General features: G+C 39.8%; 1 protein-coding gene across 1 annotated transcript; it reads left to right on the top strand.

The window, feature by feature from the left end:
• The first annotated feature begins 2,432 nt into the window (after window positions 1-2,432).
• Window positions 2,433-24,579, top strand: usp31 (ubiquitin specific peptidase 31). Its single transcript, XM_079643645.1, has 16 exons — window positions 2,433-3,599; window positions 5,047-5,181; window positions 5,546-5,640; window positions 5,730-5,822; window positions 7,082-7,217; window positions 7,559-7,706; window positions 7,804-7,984; window positions 8,265-8,376; window positions 8,875-8,969; window positions 10,277-10,354; window positions 11,925-12,054; window positions 12,433-12,552; window positions 13,865-14,090; window positions 14,175-14,333; window positions 14,878-15,030; window positions 15,827-24,579. The coding sequence occupies exons 1-16, from the start codon at window positions 3,075-3,077 to the stop codon at window positions 17,296-17,298; spliced, it is 3,858 nt and encodes a 1,285-aa protein (XP_079499771.1). The 5' UTR covers window positions 2,433-3,074; the 3' UTR covers window positions 17,299-24,579.
• The last annotated feature ends 237 nt before the right edge of the window (window positions 24,580-24,816 follow it).

Here is a 24,816-nt window from a genome sequence, read left to right as displayed (position 1 = left end):
AATCAATCAATGTTTATTATAGCCCAATATCACAAATGTTACATTTGTCTCAGTGGACTTCACAGTTTGTACAGAATATCAGTATGACAATACGACACCCTCTGTCCTTAGACCCTCACATCGTACAAGGAAAAACTTCCAGAGAAAACCCACAGTTTAAAGGGAAAAATGGGAGAAACCTCAGGGAGAGCAACAGAGGAGGGATCCCTCTCCCAGGACGGACAGACGTTCAATAGATGCCGTGTGTAAATTGAAAAGATAATACATTTGCAACATAGGTAGTCCAAATGTTTGGAAATGCATGTGTGTATAATAGGAAGATGAATCCACGAGGATATCCATCCAGGATTTATGATCCAGGACCACAGCCACGACTCAAGATCCAGGACTCGCGATCCATGACACAGGACCGCAGGATCATCCATGACTCCGGATCCCGGCGTATATAGACACCAAAAAGAAAGAAATTTGGGGAAGCTGGGTTAATCGGAACATGAGAGTACACAGGTATAGACAGAGAGAATGAAGAAGTAAGATGTCCCCCGACAAACTAAGCCTATATCAGCAAAACTAGGGGCTGAATCTAATCAGCCCTAACTATAAGCTTTATCAAAAAGGAAGGTCTTAAGCGCACTCTTAAAAACGGATAGGGTGTCTGCCGCCCGAACACAAACTGGAAGCTGACTCCACAAAAGTGGAGCTTGATAAGAAAAGGCTCTGGCTCCCATTTGTACTTTTACGTATGTTAGTCTTTGTGGCATTGGAAGTGCATTTGCACGGTTCGATCACCTTAGAAAACCGCAACAATCTACTTTTTTGGTCCCAAATTGCTAGTAGTCAACTCCCAAATCACTCCCAGCACTGCTGGTGATAGTGTGTAAACTGCACCCTCAATGTTTGGCACACATAATATGTGAGCTCCAAATAAGGTGTATACTAAATACACATGGATGGGTTTTTGGGGCACACAAATCAGTGTCTTGCACAGATCCAATTTTCCTTGGACAATCCAATTTTCTTCTTCGATCTGTTTGTGTGTGCTAGGATTGTTGGAGCACCCCCACAATGACATCAGACAGATGTTCATCTCAATAATCCTGTGTGCCCATCAGTGTTACTTTGTGTTTACAGTATCACTCCATCGGGGCGAACAAGCGGCTAATCAGCACAACACAAAGCTACTGTCACTCCAAAATCAAATCTTATTATCTCCGGGAAATGTGCATGATGAGCATAACAGCAGCACTTTAGTTTCTGCTAACACTCAGACTCCATTGAGTTATCGCAAAGTCTTTAAACTAACAATCACTCTATGCAGTGTGTGCAGCACCATAGAGTGTTGAAGATGTTGACTTTGGAGTAGATTTACAATATGCTATATGACAATTTGCCAAGATGTTTTATTAACATTCACAATACAAATCTATTTCCCTTTTTGGATTATCACTTGTCTTTTATTTTGCTGTGCTCTAATTACAGGACAAAATAATAAACTGAAATGAGTTACCACTCATAATATCTGAACAGTACTGTGCCAATGGCAAGCTCTTCCTTGAGAGATTTCAATAGACAAGTGTTAATTCCATCACTTTTTAACAGCTTAATTTGGCCAAATTAAATCTTTAAGATAATTGTGGGTATTTCCTCTTCTGTTCAATCTTTATCCACCTTCTCCATCCAACTCAGTGGGAAATGTATAATTCTGTCTCCTCAAAAGATGATTTAGATTGCTAAAAGGCTTATTAGAAACTGACTCACAATGTTTCCGCACTCACACTCTTAAATCCATTTAATTCAATTATGCAGTGCACACCCTGCCATTAAGTAAGTGATGTTGTTTCCCACTTTAAATCCACTCAAAATTCATGGGAAAGTATTCATGCTTCATTGCTATGTAACTCTCTTAAGACATACAAATTAATACATATTGCACACACACATCTCTGGTGATACAAAAGCCACACACTTTTTTTCTATAATAACTGCAAGTAGGCTACTCAATATTTAGACTCATTGTGCCTCCTTCAGGAAAAAGAGTGAACTGACAAAGAGCAGTGGGAAAAAATGTCTTAATTCTTACATTTTGTTCTTTTTGTTTTTTATAATACATAAAATGACAATTTTTCATTTGTCTTTTGGAATTAAACAAATGTAGGCCTATGCATAAAAACTACGTTATCAACTACAGAAGTTTCAAAGTGATATCTATAAGGTTTCAGCTTATTCACCTGTAGTTTTCAATTTTTATAATTTATCCTAATGTAAAATTAAATTATTGGCAAATCAAATGGCTGATATGGCCTATTTACTGGACTAAAAATAATATAATGCCATGCTGCTGCTCTTACTCCAGTCCAGCAGGTGGCGGTGATACAGACGTGAACCAGCTCACTGTTTGCCAACACAAACAAGCAGAAGAAGAAAATCTAAAACGATTCTGCTTGAGGTTTTTGTATCTTAGCCTGAATGTGCCTCCAAATATGTGACAAATGTGAGGTTCACCAAATGTAGGACACTCTCCTTACTTCAGCTGCAGTTAACTGCAGAGTATGGCAGAATATCAGTTTCTGTTGGACCTGAACATCTCGGCGGAAAAGGACTGTTGCCGTTTCTGCTGCTCTTGTTGTTATTGTAGCTAGCGTTAGCGTTAGCTAATTAGCTAAGCAATAGCTCACAGCAAAACCGATGTTGATTCATTGCTGCGGGGCAGTGAACTGCAAAAACAAGGTAACTCTGGAGCAACTTTCAGACATCAACAAGAGACCTTAGCAACGTTTATGAAACGCCTTTAAGTCGTTGTGTAATTGACTTTAGCCAGTGTTTTAGGTGTTGTTACAGTGCAGGATATTCTAACGTTATTTGACAGATTACACGGATAAATTACGGCTGCATGCTTTTGAAGAAAACATGGATTAAAAATGATATTACTAGCTAAGGTCAGATAACCCCTAACGATGCCAGCAGCTAGTGCTGTCTGCACGTTTTGAGATGGAGCAGCAGATAGCAGCCAGTGACATGGCTCTAATCTTTCCCATCACACCTGTCTGAGTTGTAAAGCCTGTGAAAGAGAAATCATGTCTTGCAAAGCCGCAACCAAGGACAAGAAGTCGAGCTTCAGCAAGAAGCTGTTCCGGCGGGGCTCTGTGCGCTCTGTGGGCAGCTTCATGGGCAGATTCATCCGGACTCTGACCGCCCTATCACACTATGGATCTGAAGTGCAAGCAGAAGATGAGAAAGATGACGGGGGGTTCTCCTCTTTTAAACCTGGGTGTAAAGATGTGCCCATGGAGGATGGGGACCTGGCGGGTTTGCTGTGTGGAGACAGGGTTCCTGGAGTGTCAGGGCTGAAAAACCACGGGAACACCTGCTTCATGAATGCCATCCTGCAGTGTCTCAGCAACACGGAACTCTTCGCTGAGTACCTGGTTCTGGAGCATTACAAAGGCGATGAGCAGGAAGAGGACAAACCAAAGACAAATGGCTTACTTCTTCACAAGAAGGGTCCTCTGGCCAAAGGAGAGGTGACGGAGCAGCTGTCAGGACTCATGCGGGCTCTGTGGACCTTTGAGTACACCCCGCAGCATAGCAGGGATTTCAAGGTAAATGCATGACTTTTGCCACTTCTGCAGAAAAAGTACTTTGCCAATACTGCCAGAGTTGGAAGAAGTACTCAGACGCTCTGTTTCAGTAAAAGTAGAACTACCAGAGTGTAGGAATACTGTGTTACAAGTCAAAGTCCTGCATTCAAAATGTTTCTCAAGTAAAAGTACAAAAGTATTGACAAGATTTGAAAGCAAATATATATTCGAATATTCGACCCCCCAAAAAACGGTTAACCGATCAACCGAAATACATATCCTATAAAAATAAATAAAAAATAAATAAATACATGTTCAAATAAGTATAGAAACTAAGTCGAATATGTCAAATGTATTGAACTGGTGATAACAGTTTGAACAGTTGACAGCTATAGGCCTAGCTTTCATGCTTAAAACATAACTAGGTTTTAAAAGGAAAGAGGGATCATACATGAACAACATAACGGGTTAGGGTAACGTGACCCTATTACAACAGAGATCAACAACCTATAACAGGGCCTATGCACAGAATGCAGCTATTCAATACTCATTCTTGTTTAAGAATATGAGCATGTCTACTCAGGCTGAGGCGGGTGAGGAGGCGATTCACAATCAGGCCAGCTGTAGAGAAGACCCTCTCAGCTGGAATTTGGGCATAAGATGAGGTTTGAGTCTGCGTGTAGGGAGGGGCAGCAGCCATATCATTGGCTAGAACTAGCTAGATCTGATGGATTTGGACATAAACGCGAGTGAAGTATAACCGGACGCGACAGAGAGAGATCAGCACCTGCAGCTCTGCCCGCTGTGAGGGACCGGTGAGGGGAGCAAAACACACCTTTAGACCTAACACATGTAGCTATGGCACTGTCGTATACTGTACATTGAATTATTCCAGATAATATGTAATCAACTTAGGAACCCCTCCTAAACATTTTTTTTTTTACAATACATATATTCATAACTCATATTCTCATATTCGAATACCTGAATAATTTCAAATATTCGATCAATCGTTCCCATCCCTACTAAATATACATAAAGTACCAAAAGTAAAAGTACACGCGATGCAGATTGGCCCATTTCAGAATCATATAATATATATTGTCATTATAATCATTGATGTATTAATGTGTTTATCAAGCAATATTAATATAACTAAAGTCTTATTTAAGTGTTGATTAGATATTTTCTTATCATGAATCGATATCAGCAAAGTAAATAAAGTTACTACGTAAATGTGGTAGAGTAAAGGTACAATATTTACCTCTGAATTGTGTAGTGGAGTAGAATTACAAAGTAGCATAACATGGATATACTCAAGTAAAGTACAAGTACCTCAGAATTGTACTTAAATACAGTACTTGTGTAAATACTTATTGAAACCTCATAACCACCACATTTAAGTTTACTTGATAGTGCTTACGTTTTGACCTTGCACACATTATAATCACCACGCTGTTTGTTACAGAATGCTGTGTCGAAAAATGCCATACAGTTTAAGGGGAATTCTCAGCACGATGCTCAGGAGTTTCTGCTGTGGCTGCTGGACAGAGTTCACGAGGACCTGAACACAGGGAACCCTAACATCAGGCCTGCTATTAAGGTACGTTTAGAAGACTTGTGGCTTTTTTTTAGACAGGCATAGTTTGGTGTTAAATTGAAAAACAGTGATTTCCTGTGGCACATTCCTCCTTATTTCTGAACCACACAGTCCTTGGGGCCAGGAAGCTGATTATAGTTATTCAAGTTGTTATTGAAAATCTATTTTGCACGATATGTGTTTATATTGTTCTGGTCACACTAATGAGTTGCTTTCACAGTCCTGCTCAGCTAAACCTGCCTGGTCTTGTTTCCTCTGGATTTCCTATAGCTAGTTGATAACAACAGAATACATGAACTGCATTTTAACTAGATTATGAAGTATTACATATGACTGACTATTAATACCTGTTTGTTTTTGTTGCCAGCCACCTATAGAAGAAGACGATCAAAGCTTGGAAGGGCCCTCTCCTCCCCTGTCTGCTGTGTCCTTTGTGCAAGAACTGTTTCAGGCTCAGTACAGGTAGACTTTACACCTAGTAAAACATGTTTTTTCCACCATCGCCACGCTATCTTTCTGCCATATTTAGAGATGACGTTTTGTCCCAACAGATCATCTTTAACTTGCCCACATTGCCAAAAGCAGAGCAATACGTTTGATCCCTTCCTCTGCATCTCCTTACCAATCCCACTGCCCCACACACGGTGAGTTATCAGTCAACATCGCTCAGTTGAGAGGTCTTCACATGTTCATGACTACCTAATACTGGTTTATACAGTAATCCACATTACATAGCTGAAGTAAATATTTCTTTATAAGGTTTTCAAAAAAGACTTCAAAAGGGATCATACCGTACAAGTTTACGAGAACCTGAAGCAAATATTAGCACGTGTTGTTCCATAAAAGGAATGTAACTTGGTGAGTTAGGGCTGTATCGGGGGTTGAAGGTGCAGGCGGAGCAGCAAACAGGTTTGGGAGAAGTGTGCACTTTCAAAACAGCAGTGTGTTCATTTTAGATCCCCCCCAGCCACAAACTGTTCTCTCTGCAGCATCAGGACTAAAACCACCAGACTAAGGGACAATTTCATCCCACAGACCATAAGACTGTTAAACACCTGAACTTATGAAAGAACATCCATAAACATCCATCTGTCTGCATTAGGGATCGACCGATATGGCTTTTTCAAGGCCGATACCAATACCGATTATTAGTAAACAAGGAGACAGATAACCGATATTTGGAACCGATATACATTTGCAGTAAAATCAGAAAATCTTGTGGTCAAAATGTAGAATAACACAACTTCTTTGAAATGCCTTTTTATGTTTAATGAACTTTTCAACATCTTAAAACTGGTTTCCTCTCTGTAACCCTGAGTAAAGTAAATTTAGTAAAAATAAAATAGAAACTACTAAAACTTGTTCTGAACTTCTGATATTTGAGTCTCACTCATTTAGTAGTAGGAAGCAGAGTTGCTGCGAGGCTCCACTAGCAGCCGTCCCAGCGGGATTTGAACTCACAACCTTCCGATCTTCAGCCCACCTCACTATCCATTAGACCACCACTATTCCATTTACTTGTATATAGACTCTTCTTGCACTATTTCTAATGCATTTGTATTTACTTGCACTATTTGATCTGTTTTATTTGTTCTATGTCCTATATATATGTTGCACTGTTGGAGGAGCCTGTGACTTACGTTTTTCATTGACATATCTACACTTTAGCTAATGTACAAATGACAATAAAGCCTTGAATCTTTAGGGGTGTATTCAGAACAGAAAAAAAAATGGGGAAAATAAGCGAACGTTACGCTTGTCAAACATGGGTTTAAAGCAGAAGAAACCTTGCTACCATAGTACATCATGTAGAATCACCATCTGTTGGCTTCACCTTTCACTTTCTCGGTGAGGCTCACTAAACAAACGCAGGATAGAGTATAATATTTGTGTTGTTTGCCAGGCCCCTGTATGTGACGGTGGTCTACCAGGGGAAGTACTCTCACTGCATGAGGATCGGAGTGGCCGTTCCCCTCAACAGCACGGTGTACCGCCTCAGAGATGCTGTGTCACGTGAGACCAAGATCCCCATGGACCAGGTGCTATTCCTGTCTCTTATCAGCTCCGGGTCTGACACACTGGGAATATATGTTACAGTCACACAATGGAAACTCACTGTTTCGAAAGCCAGCTCTTCCTCTGTTTGTTATAAACCCATCTTTCTTGTGAAGTGATCAATACACTGAGAGAGATATTCTTAAACACTGTTGTCCCTGAGGCTTTGAAACCTGAGTGCTAACATTGATTCAATCTGGCAGAATGAAAATGCTACAGGAGTTCAAGTAAATAAGGGGTAAAGCAAGATAAGGAGGTATTTTCTGATGACTATTTTTGCATAATGGTAAAAAAACACTCATTTTCTTTCTTTCTTCTCTTTCAGTTTGTTCTGACTGAAATGTACTACGACGGTTTTCATCGTTCATTTTGTGATGACGACGATGATCTCGAAATCATTCAGGAGAGTGATTCCATTTTTGCCTTTGAGACACCTGAGACCTTCAAACTGGAAAACATACGCACAAAAAGAGGTAAGTTACACTTCATATTTCTCCCATTATTCAGCTTTTTTTCCCACTCTAACTTAGTAGAAAGGAATTTACCGACACTTGCTTTTATGTTTCACAGGAAGTCTTCTGGCAAACCTGAATCATAACAACTTAAAGTATGGGACAGAAATGAGCAGGACTCCGTCGTTCATGCAAGGAGCCTTGACACCTTTAACTGCATCACCCAATAAAAACCTGGGGCCAGAGAAAGTTATCCTTCTGGTGTGCAACAGGGCATGTACCGGGCACCAAGGAAAGAGGTACAATCAAAATACTCTATGTTCTCTGATGCTAATATGCGTACGTGTTGTTTTCATGTTCTTCTCAACTATGAAGCTCATAAAACAAATTCAGGGCTGCATGGTATGAGGAGTACATGCAACAAGTCTGTTCAGTATCAACATCACATATTACTTCTGCTAAAAAGATATTAAAGTATACTTGCTTCTACCTTTCTGCTGCTATCAGTATACCTCTAAAATACAACAAGTTCTGAATAAAGAGGAATTTTTAACAGCAACGCAAATTATTTTGTTTTAGGTTCGGACTGCCTTTTGTACTGTACATGGAGCGCACTGTGACCTGGGATGCTCTACAGAAAGAGATCCTGGAGAAAATGCGACATCTTCTGAGGCCGGGGGTATTCATCCAGGTAGGAACAGGAATAACATGTTTGTCTTTATATTGAATGTACTGCAAATGAATTGATGCTTCACACAGTAAGCTGGTGAATATGAAATATCAGCTTCCAAAAAGACTGTTATCAGTGAAATACTGAGACATAACTTTTAGGTATAAACGGAAATCCCTGAAGCTGTCTGATTTACACCTGGTTAACAAGCCAGATGTATTAGGATTAGAGAAGTGCTGACAGTGGTGTGTGTGTGTGTGTGTGTGTGTGTGTGTGTGTGTGTGTGTGTGTGTGTGTGTGTGTGTGTGTGTGTGTGTGTGTGTGTGTGTGTGTGTGTGTGTGTGTGTGTGTGTGTGTGTGTGTGTGTGTGTGTGTGTGTGTGTGTGTGTGTGTGTGTGTGTGTGTGTGTGTGTGTGTGTGTGTGTGTGTGTGTGTGTGTGTGTGTGTGTGTGTGTGTGTGTGTGTGTGTGTGTGTGTGTGTGTGTGTGTGTGTGTGTGTGTGTGTGTGTGTGTGTATAGGTCGGACCTTTCAGTCTCCGGGTGGTTGGTGTTGTCGGCATCACTTACCTCCTTCCTCAAGATGAGCGACCACTGTGTCACCCCACTGTGGAAAGGTCAGTTCTGCTGCTTTATATTTCAACATCTGGTTAATGCCTGACAAGTTTGAAAATCTGTGATTAGTTTTCCTATTTGTGATTTAGTCGTTTGCCGTCTTTAAATGCCTAGTAACATAATAATTACTTTCTCAGGCATTCATGCTGTAGAGGTAGATATTTGAATGTTACCAGGCAAACATGCACAGACTTGGCGATGTTGTTTTCTGCCTCTTAAAATTTGAGATCTTTTACTTTTCTCTTTTCATATTAACTGACATAATAAGACATTTCAAAACATCACCTTGGACTTTGAGGAACTGGGATGGGACTTATTATATACTTGCTTTTGTGACAAGCCCTAACATGATTTTCACTGTTTGTTAAAATGCCGGTTTAGCATGTTTGACTTTTTACCTACATCAGTTTGCATCAATAAAACAAGTCACGGCTTCTTGCTCAATAGTGGTGCATGAATCAAAGTGAAAAGGTTGCTTCTGGTATTACTGCAATGGATCAATACCTTCTTTGATGACTACGAGGATTGCTCTTTAGATGTTATCATTTGCTGGTTTTGCTCACAATTCTATTATAACCGCAGAAATATATATCATATTTTAACTTGTATCTGCTCTTTGAGAGTAACTACATCATTTAATTCACCAGATTGGAATAACCTATCCTCTAATGGAATGTCCTTCTCAAAGACCCCATTTTTAAAACAGCAAATTAAGTGATCAGGGTTCTTACGGTCATTAAAAACCTGGAAAAGTCATGGAAATTCAAAATGCTAATTCCAGGCCCTGGAAAAGTTATGGAAAACAATATTTTTCACAAAGTTTTGGAAAAGTCATGGAAATGTAAGTAAAGTTGCATCAAATATAATTTATATTTTATCTAATCGCCGAAATAGTAATACTATAATGATAATAAATACTGTATCGTAATGAAACGTAAAATGGCATTTAACTGACGAGGTATTTTGCTGGTGAGAGATTTCAGTTGCTTTAGCCTGTAGAAGCTAGTGAGCCTACTGTTTGATTTGTTTGAGATAGGCACAACATGTTTCATTTGCAGACCTTGTTTTCTTGTTCCATGTTAAAATAAACCATTTTCAGTGGTACCGCTGAGAAAGATTGCTTTTTTTGGTCATGGAAAATTAGGTAAAGGTCCTGGAGAAGTCATGGAAATTTATTGGTGAAAGAGTGTATGAACCCTGTGTAATGCATGTGGATTATATGGCATAAGACAGAAATGTTTCACACTAAATTACATTGCGAAAAACGAAATCCCATTTGTGTTTTGAACTCGTATTGTTTTCCCTGCAGAGCATACAAGTCCTGTGGACAAGGGGGGCCTTCACATGTGAAGATCGTGGTAGAATGGGACAAAGAGACCAAGGACTAGTGAGTGAAACATCTGAATATGTTCTGTGCTCTGTTTGTATTCACCTACTGTATGTTTGTTCTGCACAGAATGAAAAGAAGCCAGGTGTTGACATTTGTTTGCTGTTGTCGTCATTGGGAACAAAATATTGGATTTCACAAAGCTAGACAGCATACATCAAATGAAATTAAACAGTGTGATTTGAAATATCTTAAACCATTCCTTTTAATGACTTGCCTTGTGACATTAATTAAAGAGGCCCGTCTATGCTTTTTGGTGTTTTCCCTTTCCTTTAGTGTTATATAGGGTTTGGTGCATGTAAATGGTCTGCATAGGCTAATATCCCCAAATTCCCTCACATCATGACATCTCTATGTAACGCTCGTGCTTCATTGTACGTGATAGGCTAAGAGGCAGGACATCTATAAGCGGTTGGACAACAGAGCCAGCCAGCTAACCAATCAGAGCAGACTGGGCTCTGGTTTCAGACAGAGGTTGAAAAGAGGTGCTGCAGCACAGGCAGTATGAGAAAAATAAAGACTATTGAACATTAAAGTATGTCAACATGTCACAGTAGAGGCACAACATATAATTATGGAACCGGAACATTTGAATAATAGGGCCCCTTTAACAGGCAGAACAACAAGTTTGTCCTCGTAATGTATTATGTAGAAAGCACAATTGAGATGTTACTAAATACAAAAATCAATAGTATTATCTATTTGACCACAGTTTATGACCTGTATGTATTTGAAGGCCCCAACTGAAATGCCACATTGTGACCCCTGTGTCTTCACTCAGATCATCCCTGCCTCATACCTTTCCTTCAACATAATGTAACTCGTCTGCTTGTCACAGTACCATAAATAAGCATGCTCACACATCACTGACAACATGTGTAAGTAAAGAATACAGTTTTCAGTACATTTTAGCCAAAGATCTTAACAAGCCATATTTTACAGGACTTAACCTTTTTTAACTTTTGCTGTTCATCAAATCATTTGCATTTGAAAAATAAACTTGCTTAATCTACTAGATTAATTTGAAACGGTTGTGGTTTTAAACCACATATAAACACTAGAGACTGTAGTTCCGCCCACACAATCAACAACACGTCTGCTCTAGTTCCCTCACTTAAGCTAATTACAATGCGCGGTTAAAACACACGCGCACACCACACACCCTTTGCTGTTCAAATGAAAGCCACATCTTGATCATTAGTCATGTAGATTATCATCTTTCAACATGTAGAGGAAAGTCTCTGCAATACTTTTAATTAATATTCTAAACCTGTGTGTGATTACTGTTTATGAAGCGGCTTATCAGACTGTTTTAACGCTGCTCCACCCGTCAAGATCCAATACTTTCAGAAATCTTGCAAAAACATTAGGAAAATGATTTTGTTATGTATGTAATGCCAGATATAAACATAAAAAGGACACACTTCATTACTGTAATTTGCCAATCTATTAGATCAGCTGTCTTGAGACATTTCACAGCCTAACTGCGGTCCAGAATGTCGACACAGAACTTGTGATGCTGCTCTCATGACTCTGCTGAATGATTGGCCTGTGCTTCATGTCCCTAAAGTCTGTTCGGACACACTGAGGAGGAGTACATTCCTGATGCTGAGAGTGTGTATCTGCACCGGGAACAGCACCATCAGCCGCAGGCCTGCAGCCTCGCTCAGTGCTTACAGCTCTACACCAAGGAGGAGGAGGTAACATTTCAGCCTCACACACACAGTTGATTACTGCACTGTCAGTAGATTGACATTGGAAAAAGAAATCCTGGATTTACCCTGGCACATGTCAGTGGTGAGTATACTTTGAAGTATAGCCTCACATGTGTCTCCTCCCCTCTGCTAAAGTTCCGAAAGCCTTTCACTGTGTGGTTTTTCTGTGTATTTGACTTCTAATGCTATGTTTGGAATAAACTGAGCCCAGGCCTACATATACAGTGTGGTTTGACTTGCCTGCGATAGCTCTGGAGGAGAATACGGGAAAACTCAGGGCTTTTATACCGTGTGAGACCTATTTTATAAGCATTGTGGTTGGAGCTTGTCCTTGATGGGTGTGTGCATGTGTGTGTGTTTCAGCTGGCCCCAGATGATGCCTGGCGCTGTCCCCACTGCAAGCAGCTGCAGCAGGGCCGCATTAAGCTCAGCCTGTGGACGCTGCCTGATGTGCTCATACTGCATCTCAAGAGGTTCAGACAGGTATTACAGCTCTACACTTTTCATACAGGACATTGACATTTGAATTAGGGCTGAACGATATATCGCGTCATGGCGATAACCACGATATGCGCATGCGCGATATTCACATCGCAGGGACGTGCAATTGTATTAATTAATTTTACTAAATTATGAATTCTTTTTTTCATTTTTCTTTTTTTAGAACGTGCAATATTATATATAAATTAACTCAAACACGTCATGTTACAATTATTTTGCTGCTTGCTACAAAAGGAAAACTTGCTCGGCTCTCATGTCAGGGGTACTTGAGTGAGTGACATGCAGGCTCTGCATGCACAGCAAACCACCAATCACAATCATTCTTGATCAGATCACAGCAGGCCCCGCCCCGCTAGTTTACGGACCATCAAAACACCGGTAAAAAATTAGCGAGGCACAGGAGGACAATACCGGCGAGAATGAAGATTTACTTCCAAAAAGAAAAGCAACATCTGCCATCTGGAACTATTCTGGATACAAAAAGGTTCTTCTCTTCTTCATTCACAGATGAACCCCCTTATTTAAGGGTAAGCAACATGCATTATCATGACATGTTAGATCATGACTTAAGGTATGACGAGTCAACCAGTTAAGATCCAGACGTCCGTGACTAAAATCCTTCATCCGGTTAAATATACCGGTAGTTAGAAAAAAGACGAAATATATATCGCAGGGGAAAAAATATGTCAGTTTTTTCCAATATTGTGCAGCCCTAATTTGAATCCAGATATACTTTCTGAGAATCAAGAATGGAATCACTCTTGTTTATATTTTAAATCAAGTTTTTTTTTGTTTTCAATTTGTGTTCAAATCTCAATACTTTTTAGTAGCAGTGATTGTTGAAAAATGGTACCACCAGATATGTCCAAATAGTAGACGTATATCATTATTTGATCAGATAGTTCCTAAATTCAAATTGAATATTATGTCAGTTGTAAACAAATGTAATAGGGAAAAGATGATGTAGTGTTGCTCTTGTTTAGACACCATTTAGATGATCGCATTTTGTTTGTCATTTTGCAACTGAAATGCCAATATCATGTTGTAACCATTTGAAACATTAAGTCTGGTGTGTTTCCAAAAATATTTCCTTTTTTTTCTGAAGCCTTCATCCATTGTCGGTTTTACTAAGTGAATCTTACATGTAAGGAAGGAGATGGCTGATATAAAAAAATACCTAATTGAGCAGTTCAAGTCCTAAGTACTTATTGTAGCTACAGAGTTTTCTTCAAGGTTCCTGTCAGAATAGATTTGTTCTATAACTGCGGATGTGTTTATGTTGCCTCTGTTTCAGGAGGGAGACCGGCGGATGAAGATGCAGAACATGGTGAAGTTCCCTCTGATGGGAATGGACATGGCACCTCACATGGTGAAGAGGAGCCAGAGCAGCTGGAGTTTACCTTCCCATTGGTCGCCATGGAGACGCCCATATGGCCTGGGCAGAAACCCCGATGACTACCTGTACGACCTGTACGCTGTGTGCAACCACCACGGGAACATGCATGGAGGACATTACACAGGTAACGCTATAAACACTTGTTCTAGTTCAAAGGTAGGATTTGAGGGTTGGACTGCTTCACCCATTCTTTGATTTGCACTCACAGCGTACTGTAAGAACTCCATTGATGGTCAGTGGTACTGCTTTGATGACAGCGAGGTTTCCCCAGTACCTGACGAAGACGTGTGTCAGCAGACGGCCTACATACTGTTCTACCAGCGGAGGACTGTCATTCCCTCCTGGTCGGCCAACAGCTCTGTTGCTGGTCAGTTTTTATGTCCTACTTTCTGTCTGATATCTGCTGTGTAGTAAAATAATTCCCCAAATGGACATTCAAAAATGGGTCAGTTTTTAGCTGATCGGCCAAGATCAGTCTAAATCTTTTTGTGCAGCAGAAGGATTTCACGTCGCACACATGTTGTTGGTATATAATGTCTCCAGCTTGAGGGAAAAAGACACAGGGCTCACCGTTTTCTTACCCCTGCAAGTCCGAATGAAGCCGGGAAGGAGCAAACTTAAAAGCAAGGTTTTGACGACGAGAAGTTCGAAACTGTTTTATTGCAATATTTGCATGAATATAGCCACAAAAGATATACCACAGAAACACCACTTTGACAGAAGTTACCAATGAACCAATGTAAACACATTGATTACTGATTATAAGCTGTTATGATTTGTATTGGCATTAATCTACTACACACACTGTACAGTTCACTTTTTATTTTGGGGAAAATAATAAAAAAAGATATGCCTTTTTGTGGCTCTGAAATGTTAAAGGTAACTAGAGTGTTCTTCTGCGGTTTGTGCAGGCTCCACCAGCTCCTCCCTGTGTGATCACTGGATCAACAGGTTGCCTGGCAGCCGGCCGGCCAGCCTGGCCTCCGGAGCCTCGTCCAGACGCACCTCTCTGGCCTCACTGGCTGAGTCTGTGGAGTTCCCCGTGGAACGCAATGAAGATGATGGTGAGTTATTGCTTATATTGGTTTTTTAAATATATTTGATTTTGCAGGTGTCAGGTATAACCTACACATGAAGTGCTGCTGTCTCCTGACACATATTTAACACTTCAGAGTTCTAACAAACACACAGTTCAGTTAGCTTTAGATTTTCATAGTGCAACACCATGTCCATCCACCCAACAGACAAAACTTGACACTTTTTAAATTCAGGAAACCAAAACCATTATAATACAGATTGCATCTGGCAAAATATCAGTTATAGGAAACGCTTTGAAAGAGACTGCTCTGCTTTCACTATGTATGCCTTATTAAAATGTCAACAGAAAAACTCTGTAAATAGTCCAACACTAAATAATCAAAAGATACATTTATTTTAGAACTCCTCTTTAGAGTCAGGAACTCCAGCACATAAGCCAACAAATCCAAACCCCAAAATGGAGGAAGATTGCAGGAAAAAGCTAAAAGTGAATCCAAATGTGTCATAATTGACAGAAACATGCAATAACACATTTGACTGAGCTCCATACAGTGGAGAAATAAAGATGTTGGCTTTGCTGCTGTGTGTGGTTAATATAAATGTACTCTCACTTTAATCCTCCAGAATACAGCCTCAGCAAAGTCTCCAGAAACGGATGGCCAGGCAAACTGATATTTAACTACATCTTTCTCACAACCCATTATGCATATATGCATCATATACAAATGGTGTTGTCAATTGGATGAATTGAGTGTTTTTATCAGTAATTGAAATCGAGTTAAGCTTTTCTAAACCCAGAAAACCCTGCTATTTTGATTTTAGGAGGATTCTCTATCCGCCCCTTTGTGCGGAGCATTCAGCGCCAGAGCCTGTCCTCTAGGTCTTCCATTGCTAGCCCTTTAGCCTTCAGCGACAGCGGGGTGAAGCCTTCCTGGTCTCTGGCTTCGAAGCTGCAAATGAGATCCAACTCGCCCTCCCGTTTCTCCCTCGACTCTCGATGTTCCCCTCCTCTAGAGAGGATCGGAGAGGCATGTGATGACAAAGTCTCTACGTCCTGTTTTGGCAGCTACAGCAGACACGAGCGCTACTTTGGCAGCAGGTCTCCCCTCTCTATGATGGAGAGCAACTTCACCGACCAGGACAACAACAAGAGGTTCATCGACATGGTGTACTGCAGGGCTCCCACTCCAGTAGAGAAGAAGAGCACCAACAATGAGGCAACTGAAAATAACAACCAGATTTCAGCTGTAGACCAAAACGTTCTTCCCGCCCAAGCTACTCCCTCCAAAGAACAGAAACGTAAGAGCAGTATCGGGGGATTCGCCTCAAAGGCGGAAAGCACAGGCTCAACGAAGTCTTCCAACAAAGTAGAGCAAGAGAAAACCTCCAAAAAGCGTTTGTGCTCGATCCATAAGGCCACCGCTGCTGAGACGTCTACCAGCACTCCTGTGAAAGGCAAAAAGTTAAGCAATACTAAAGAAAAAACTGTAAGTGCCAAGAAAAGCATCTCGACGCCCTCTGGGACTCCCTCCAAAACAAAGGTGGCGACTCAGCCTCTCGACGCAACGCCGCAGCGTAAGCCATCAGTCCGCTCCACTCCTCAGTCCTCCGCTTCTCCCTCGCCAACGGCAAAGAAGAATTCCAACCTCACAGAGAACAGCTGTAGCCGGAAAAGGCTTGTAGAGAGGAGCTTCAGCAGGGACTCGATGCACACCAGTCCTCTGGTGGACAGTCTCCGAGACAGCTTGGCAAGCCGCTCCTCCTTCTCTAAGAGCGGGGAAAGTAATAGGCCCGAGAGGAGATCCGTGCGGAGCTCCAGCAGCAGCTCCTCCGTCACCAGCTTACGCTCCCCCAGCGTATCCGCCAGAGACCTGCAGCGCAGCAGCAAATCTGAGGAAAAGGGCCTGTCGTTCTTAAGGAGCGCCCTCCGACAAAGGGAAAGCCGCCGGTCGGCTGATCTGGGGAAAAGCACCCTGGTCGCTAAGAAGGCCTCAGAGAGGACGTGCAAGCAGAACGGACAAGCTAAGGACGGCGGTGGAGACGCAGGAAAGAAGGGCGACGCCGTGTCTCCACAGGCGCCTACAGAGAACAAGTCGGACACAAAGGAGTCTTCCAGGCCCCCCAGCTCTCTCAGTCGCTCTCTATTAAACGTCGGCAAGTCCAAGTCTTCCACTTCTGAAGTAAGTCTCAAGTCTCCCGCTAACGGGAAGAAACCTCTGGAAAGGATGGCATCTTCCCGCAAGCTGTCGTCGAGCACGCAATCTCCTGCACGTACAACAAAGAGGCCTCAATGATACATCCGTAGTTTGAAACTAACATGATGCAGCTATTTTCTTTGTGCCTGAGTTAAACTGAGCACCACATGTATTTGTAAAGAGACACTTTTTTGATGTTATGCTTCTGCACTCTGACATCAAATACTAGCTTTGAGGTTTGAGTACTGGCAGTCAGCTGTAGTGGAAAAAAAGAAAGTACTGTCAATCATCTGCATATTCAGATGCCAAACAGTTGCTTGGCATGCCACCAGTTCTAGTTTAAGGCTGTGCCTATCCTTATCAATTACACTTTTTGAGCATTAGGTAGGGTTTTCATGCGAGTTAGACAATCTGTCGACGTGTAAGAGCTTTTTCTGGCAAGGCAGGCACATGAGCATGCAATACGCATTCAGCTGTGCACCACTTCCTTTTTGGTTGTACTGGAGGCTTATATGACAGCTGTCAGAATTGCCTTTTGGAATCCAATTATATTCCCTTCAGACAAGAGGCGTGTTATCTCTTTGAAATGCGGCAAACATTAAGTTTAGTTTTCTTGCAAAATATCCTGCTGACAAAGTCGGAGGATTTAAAACGCAGCAGCTTGTGCATTAAGAGAAGTGAATGGAGTAAGAAGCTTTTTCACCTTGTATGCACCAACGATATGTTGTCTTGTAGGACAACGTTCTTTAGATTCAGATGGAAATAAGATGGCTGTTGATGCTTAAACCTCACCGCTCTGATTTCTAAGCATTTAATACATAGAAAGCAGAAGCATAACATCAGAGATCATCTCCGGACAAATTCTGAGTGATGCTCTCTCACACACACACACACACACACACACACACACACACACACACACACACACACACACACACACACACACACACACACACACACACACACACACACACACACACACACACACACACACACGGTTTCATTCCCAAATAATAGTGAATAAGCATTTAGTATTTGTCACTAGATGTGTTATGCTGATGGAAGCTAAAAGAAGAAAAAGCATTAGCATACTGTTGGTACTAATAAGTAATTTCATGATTTAAGACGGTTGAGAATAATTAAAAAACTTTTTACATTATGAACCATAAAAGAATATAGAAATACTGAGGTGATGGCAGGCCCCGGACCAAACAGAAAAAAAGATTTGAGACGATAAAGAATTAGGAACGGTACAAACTTTAAAAAAAGTCTTCCAATATTTTAAAACTTTATTTTTCTTTAATACTTTTTTTGATAGAAATGTATTTTATCAAACTTATCGGAGTTAACTCCTCAAAGGGACGGTGTGTTTGGAATGAAATCCTTTTAAAAAGTATATAAATGTACAGATATTGACAAAGTATATAGTATATAATAACCCATTTCTTCCCTTTCCATGAGCAAGATGAATAAGCGCCTTTCAATACTGTACATGGAAACAAATGTAGCCTTTGGGAACATAGTAGTCTACTACTACTGTATGCATCACTGAGTAGGAATGTTGTTTTATCGCACTTTGTATAGAAAGGTAATTTTCCTTTACCTAATACAGTTCTATATACACACACACACTAGGGCTGCTCAATGAATCGTATTTTAATCGTATTTTAATCGTATTTTAATCGCGATTATGATTATGGCTTGCAACAATTACGAAAACAACGTAATCAAAATAAAACGATTATTTTTGTATTATTATTATTATTATTTATTTTTTTATAATAATTGTTGTTGTTTTTCAGTTGAATTATACTTAAAGTTCAGGGTGATAAACTGTTAAAAACATACTGTTCACATTTTTTTTCACCAATTACTGGATGTTTTTAAAGTCAATGAATAATCGCATTTAATAATCGCAATTACAATTATTGACCCAAATAATCGAGATTATGATTTTTGCCATAATTGAGCAGCCCACACACACACACACACACACACACACACACACACACACACACACACACACACACACGTCTCTCACTTAATGTACTTATCTTAATATGTTCTTATGATTTTCAAGACATATCGTACAGTAGTGTTGAATGGTTAAGGTTCATTCATCTCGATGTTCAGGGGTCACTTTACTCCACCTGGTGCTGTAGCAGACCGATGCTCCTCTGGATCTGATGTTTCTTAAAGAGCATCTTTTAAAAAAAAATGCTGATGTTCAGAACTGTGACAACACACACTACAGTGAGCCAGAAACCTGTGGCAGCACTTATCATAACCTGTGGTACCTCATTGGAGAATGTCATCTTTTTCTTCATCAGGCTGAACCAGAGTATTGAGCAATTTAATTTCTATTGGCGCTGATCAATTTATTCAAATATGGTTATTTAGGCGGAATCTTCTCAACTATCAGACACTGCACGGTACATTTATCTTGCAGTAAAATGATAGAAACAGCAGCTGCCATGACGTTTTGAACACTCAGCATTATCATCGTAGCATTACCCCACATGCAAATGCAATATTCATACATTAGACACCAGCATAGTGTATGTTCTAAACGAATGAATGTGGTTATGCCGTTAAAATCTAACCATTAGTAGGTTATACTTTAAATATTTAACATAAGCTTGTACTTATAGATCTACATATTTCTCTCAACTTTTTCTCTGTAGCACCTAAAAGGTTTACATTGGTTCTCAGATGGTTTCAGAGGAAATACCACTCAGTTGAAATGCGCATGTGTGTTATTTAAATGGCCTGTGCAAATCAGTAGCCTTGATGAGACTCCATCTGGAATGTTGTGACATTAATATTGGTCAGGGGTAAGAGTTTGAGAGCAGTTTTTTTATATTTTTTTATGTCTCATGATATCAAAATTAGCTGTAAATCAACAAAAATGCAAGTTAAATGCTACCAAACATAGCAAAAATGGTTATGTGTAATTCAATTTACAACAAGATCTCCATCGAAGCACTTTTATCCTAACATTACATACTATCTTGGTCATTTAAACACAGCAAAAAATGTAAAATTCAGATCCAGTCGAATAACATTCTGTACGATCATTTAAATGTCCTACCTTAACAACAAAAATGTAACAGTGGCTACTGTGTTCAAACTGTTCGGGCCATGGAGATAACACTGCTGTTTCACTGTGCTGGTTTTCCTGTAGCTGCTCTTTTTCTACTTAACATTGTAATCTATCAGGAACCTGTGCATGGCACTTTGGATCAAAGCAGGACACTTTACCGTCATTCTGGCTTTCACCGTTTTGTTTGCCTATTTAAAAGTCTGTAATTAAGTAGGGTGCATTTCAGAGCTGGATCATGCCCTTACACTTTGTTCTTCACTCGACATTCATACTGTATATTGCTTGTAATCTATATTTAGATAGGGGCCCCCAACTTTTATGTACAAAACTCTTATTGCTGCACCCTGTTCCCTTTTTTTCCCACCTTTCTTTATTCAAGAGAACAATCCTATGTCCCTAGTATCACTTCATTTTTGTATTATGTCACAGGAATTATTTGTCATAAAGTGACAAACATGAAACTTTGTTATCAGTTGCTTCCAATCCAGAAAAAAAGCTTGTATTGTTGTTTTTTTATTTCACTCGTAGTAGTAGTAGAGCAATAATCCGATAATCATCATTCCGACTAAGAAAGCCGAGGTTTAATGTACCAAAAGATGCAACATGGCTGACTCTCGATAAAAGCCATTGAAAACTAGACAAGTACTGTACTTCATACGAGAAGTATATACAGTGGGGCAAAAAAGTATTTAGTCAGCCACCAATTGTGCAAGTTCTCCCACTTAAAAAGATGAGAGAGGCCTGTCATTTTCATCCTAGGTATACCTCAACTATGAGAGACAAAATGAGAAGAAAAAAATCCAGAAAATCACATTCTCTGATTTTTAAAGAATTTATTTGCAAATTAAGGTGGAAAATAAGTATTTGGTCAATAACAAAAGTTCATCTCAATACTTTGTTATATACCCTTTGTTGGCAATGACAGAGGTCAAACGTTTTCTGTAAGTCTTCACAAGGTTTTCACACACTTGCTGGTATTTCGGCCCATTCCTCCATGCAGATCTCCTCTAGAGCAGTGATGTTTTGGGGCTGTTGCTGGGCAACACAGACTTTCAACTCCCTCCAAAGATTTTCTATGGGGTTGAGATCTGGAGACTGGCTAGGCCACTCCAGGACCTTGAAATGCTTCTTACGAAGCCACTCCTTCGTTGCCCGGGCGGTGTGTTTGGGATCATTGTCATGCTGAAAGACCCAGCCATGTTTCATCTTCAATGCCCTTGCTGATGGAAGGAGGTTGTCACTCAAAATCTCACGATACATGGCCCCATTCATTCTTTCCTTTACACGGATCAGTCGTCCTGGTCCCTTTGCAGAAAAACAGCCCCAAAGCATGATGTTTCCACCCCCATGTTTCACAGTAGGTATGGTGTTCTTTGGATGCAACTCAGCATTCTTTCTCCTCCAAACACGTCGAGTTGAGTTTTTACCAAAAAGTTCTATTTTGGTTTCATCTGACCATATGACATTCTCCCAATCCTCTTCTGGATCATCTAAATGCTCTCTAGCAAACTTCAGACGGGCCTGGACATGTACTGGCTTAAGCAGGGGGACACGTCTGGCACTGCAGGATTTGAGTCCCTGGCGGCGTAGTGTGTTACTGATGGTAGCCTTTGTTACTTTGGTCCCAGCTCTCTGCAGGTCATTGACTAGGTCCTCCCGTGTGGTTCTGGGATTTTTGCTCACCGTTCTTGTGATCCTTTTGACCCCACGGGGTGAGATCTTGCGTGGAGCCCCAGATCGAGGGAGATTATCAGTGGTCTTGTATGTCTTCCATTTTCTAATAGTTGCTCCCACAGTTGATTTCTTCACACCAAGCTGCTTACCTATTGCAGATTCAGTCTTCCCAGCCTGGTGCAGGTCTACAATTTTGTTTCTGGTGTCCTTTGACAGCTCTTTGGTCTTGGCCATAGTGGAGTTTGGAGTGTGACTGTTTGAGGTTGTGGACAGGTGTCTTTTATACTGATAACGAGTTCAAACAGGTGCCATTAATACAGTTAACAAGTGGAGGACAGAGGAGGCTCTTAAAGAAGAAGTTACAGGTCTGTGAGAGTCAGAAATCTTGTTTGTTTGTAGGTGACCAAATTTCCACCATAATTTGCAAATAAATTCTTTAAAAATCAGACAATGTGATTTTCTGGATTCTTTTTTTTCTCATTTTGTCTCTCATAGTTGAGGTATACCTAGGATGAAAATTACAGGCCTCTGTCATCTTTTTAAGTGGGAGAACTTGCACAATTGGTGGCTGACTAAATACTTTTTTGCCCCACTGTATATACATCTCCAATCAATCTAAACACATACTTGCTGAAAATGGGATTTAAAAAAAAATACACATCTTGACAGAGAATATTTTCATCTCATTTTCCTCACTGCAGATATTGTCTGTTTTGTTTTTTTGTACAGAATTGCGAAAGATAAAGGAATGCAGTATTGCATGAAAACGCTAGTGCATGCATTTCATTAACTATGCAAGAGTCTGCAGCTGTTTAAAGTGCAGAGCATGGCCGGTATATTCCATTGCTTTATTTGCACACCATTCCAATATTTAGAAATTGTAAATGACAGAATATTTCATCTGTACAGTTAAAAAGATTCAACATCTATATCCTTTCTTTACCCATTCCACCATATTAATGTTTATATATTTTTACGCAGTATTTTATTTTGTAATTCTGCTGATCTGTGCTCTCTGGGTGCTCCTACCGAGCGGGTAGGTTACAGCCTTTTTTATGTTGACAAGATGTTAAATAATTCCTGTTGTACACCAGCAGAGACAACCCTATGGATGCGATCATCTCTATGTGGTGACTAAATAGCCTCATGTATGTATTGTGAAATAGCCTTCCATTGATTCAGCGATAACGGTGTATGAACCCCTGTTGAAATGTTCTCAGCTGATCAAGATGTGGCCAGTCTCTAATATAAATGCAACTCATATATATATATATATATATATATAGCTAAATGCAATAAAGATAGTCCATTTGTAGTTTTATATTGCAGTATATAATGAACAATGACATTAAAATGATTGGTTAATACTTTTTATAGTATTAATGTCAAGTCAATCATTGCAATCATGATGTGATTTTTATTATTTTTTGTATTTAAAACAGGCAGTTTATCAGCAAACAAACAGCATCCAAACATGCATTGAAGCAGCTCCACTATTTATTTCTGATGACTGGTTAAAATGCATAAAGCAGAAGTTAATTAAGATTACAGATTCCTGCATTGAGTATGTTGTGACACGGCTGTCATAAAAGGTTCCACTTAATGACATTTAATGCATCATTTTTGTGTAATTTTACCACTGAATCAAAATCTCAATAACCATTGAAACTGAAATACCAAGATCTTTCAATTGAGCCACAGACTTCAGATTCTGCAAATACTTTAGGACGACGTCCTAGTGGTGTGTTGTCCTTAATATTAAAGGGTATAAGAATAACTTGTATTGTGAGTTTGTCGTAAACATTTCTTTATTTTTAGGTCAGATATATGAGGTTATTTTTCAGATGTAAACTCTACGAACTGAAAGTTTTCAGAAGCCTAAGCAAAACAAATTGTAATGGACAGTTTGTATTTTTTTTAATGAAACCAAGGAGCTTTTCTTTTTATGAATTCAATTTTTTTTGTAATGGTCAAACATTACACGAAAAACTCAGAACTCCACTGGAGAAGACTTGTTCATAACAGTAGTGTTTCTTAGAAGCTCTCATATTTTTAAATCATAGTCACAGATTCATCAACAACAAAAGCAAATAAGTGCTTTAGAGAGCAGCTGCTTACTCTCCAGCACTACGTTCTGAACAACGCATTCTAAATACATAGTAAATGAATGTCTCATTTGAATGTTTTTTAAGCTAACAAAGAACGCTATAGTGCTGAATGCAGCACATCGCCCCTTTGACAATTGTCTTTAATTGTGTTTTTAATTCATAAAACGTTACATTTTTTGTATTCAGGTTTTTTGCTGTATTTCTTGTTGTACCAGGATCACAAGACTCTTATGCGACTTAACATTAGGGTCTTTGTTCTAGCATTTGCCTCTGCATTTTCCTTCAGTTTCTTTTCGATTTCTTAAAGAGAATTGTTATGACTTTCAGTAGTTCATTAGACTGTCTTCCATGTTTAATTTATTTCTCTTTTGTTATCATATCATGCACTTTTAATGTTTGCTTTTTTATTTCTCCAAAGGGACAAATGTGTATATACATTGTTGGTTTACCCATGCAAATACAAAATGAAAAATCTAAATAAAAATGTCAACAGTTGTAGTGATGCCTTGTTATTGCAATGTGTGTGTAATCATTCCTACACTAGAGGGAGCTTTCCTCTAACACATCCTCCCTGAATCCACACAACATGTAGCTCTTAGGTTCCATTGGTGTATAGAGACTCACTGATGCAGCATTAAAAAATAACTAAAGTCAAATGAATATTTAAGTTAAAGAGCTTTTTGCATTACTATTTCTCAACTTCAGATTGATTTTTGTCAGAAAAATGTGTGA

This window comes from Notothenia rossii (assembly GCF_949606895.1).
Source record: "Notothenia rossii genome assembly, chromosome: 8".
Taxonomy (NCBI): Eukaryota; Metazoa; Chordata; class Actinopteri; order Perciformes; family Nototheniidae; genus Notothenia; species Notothenia rossii.
This window is presented reverse-complemented; position numbering and strand designations above follow the sequence as displayed.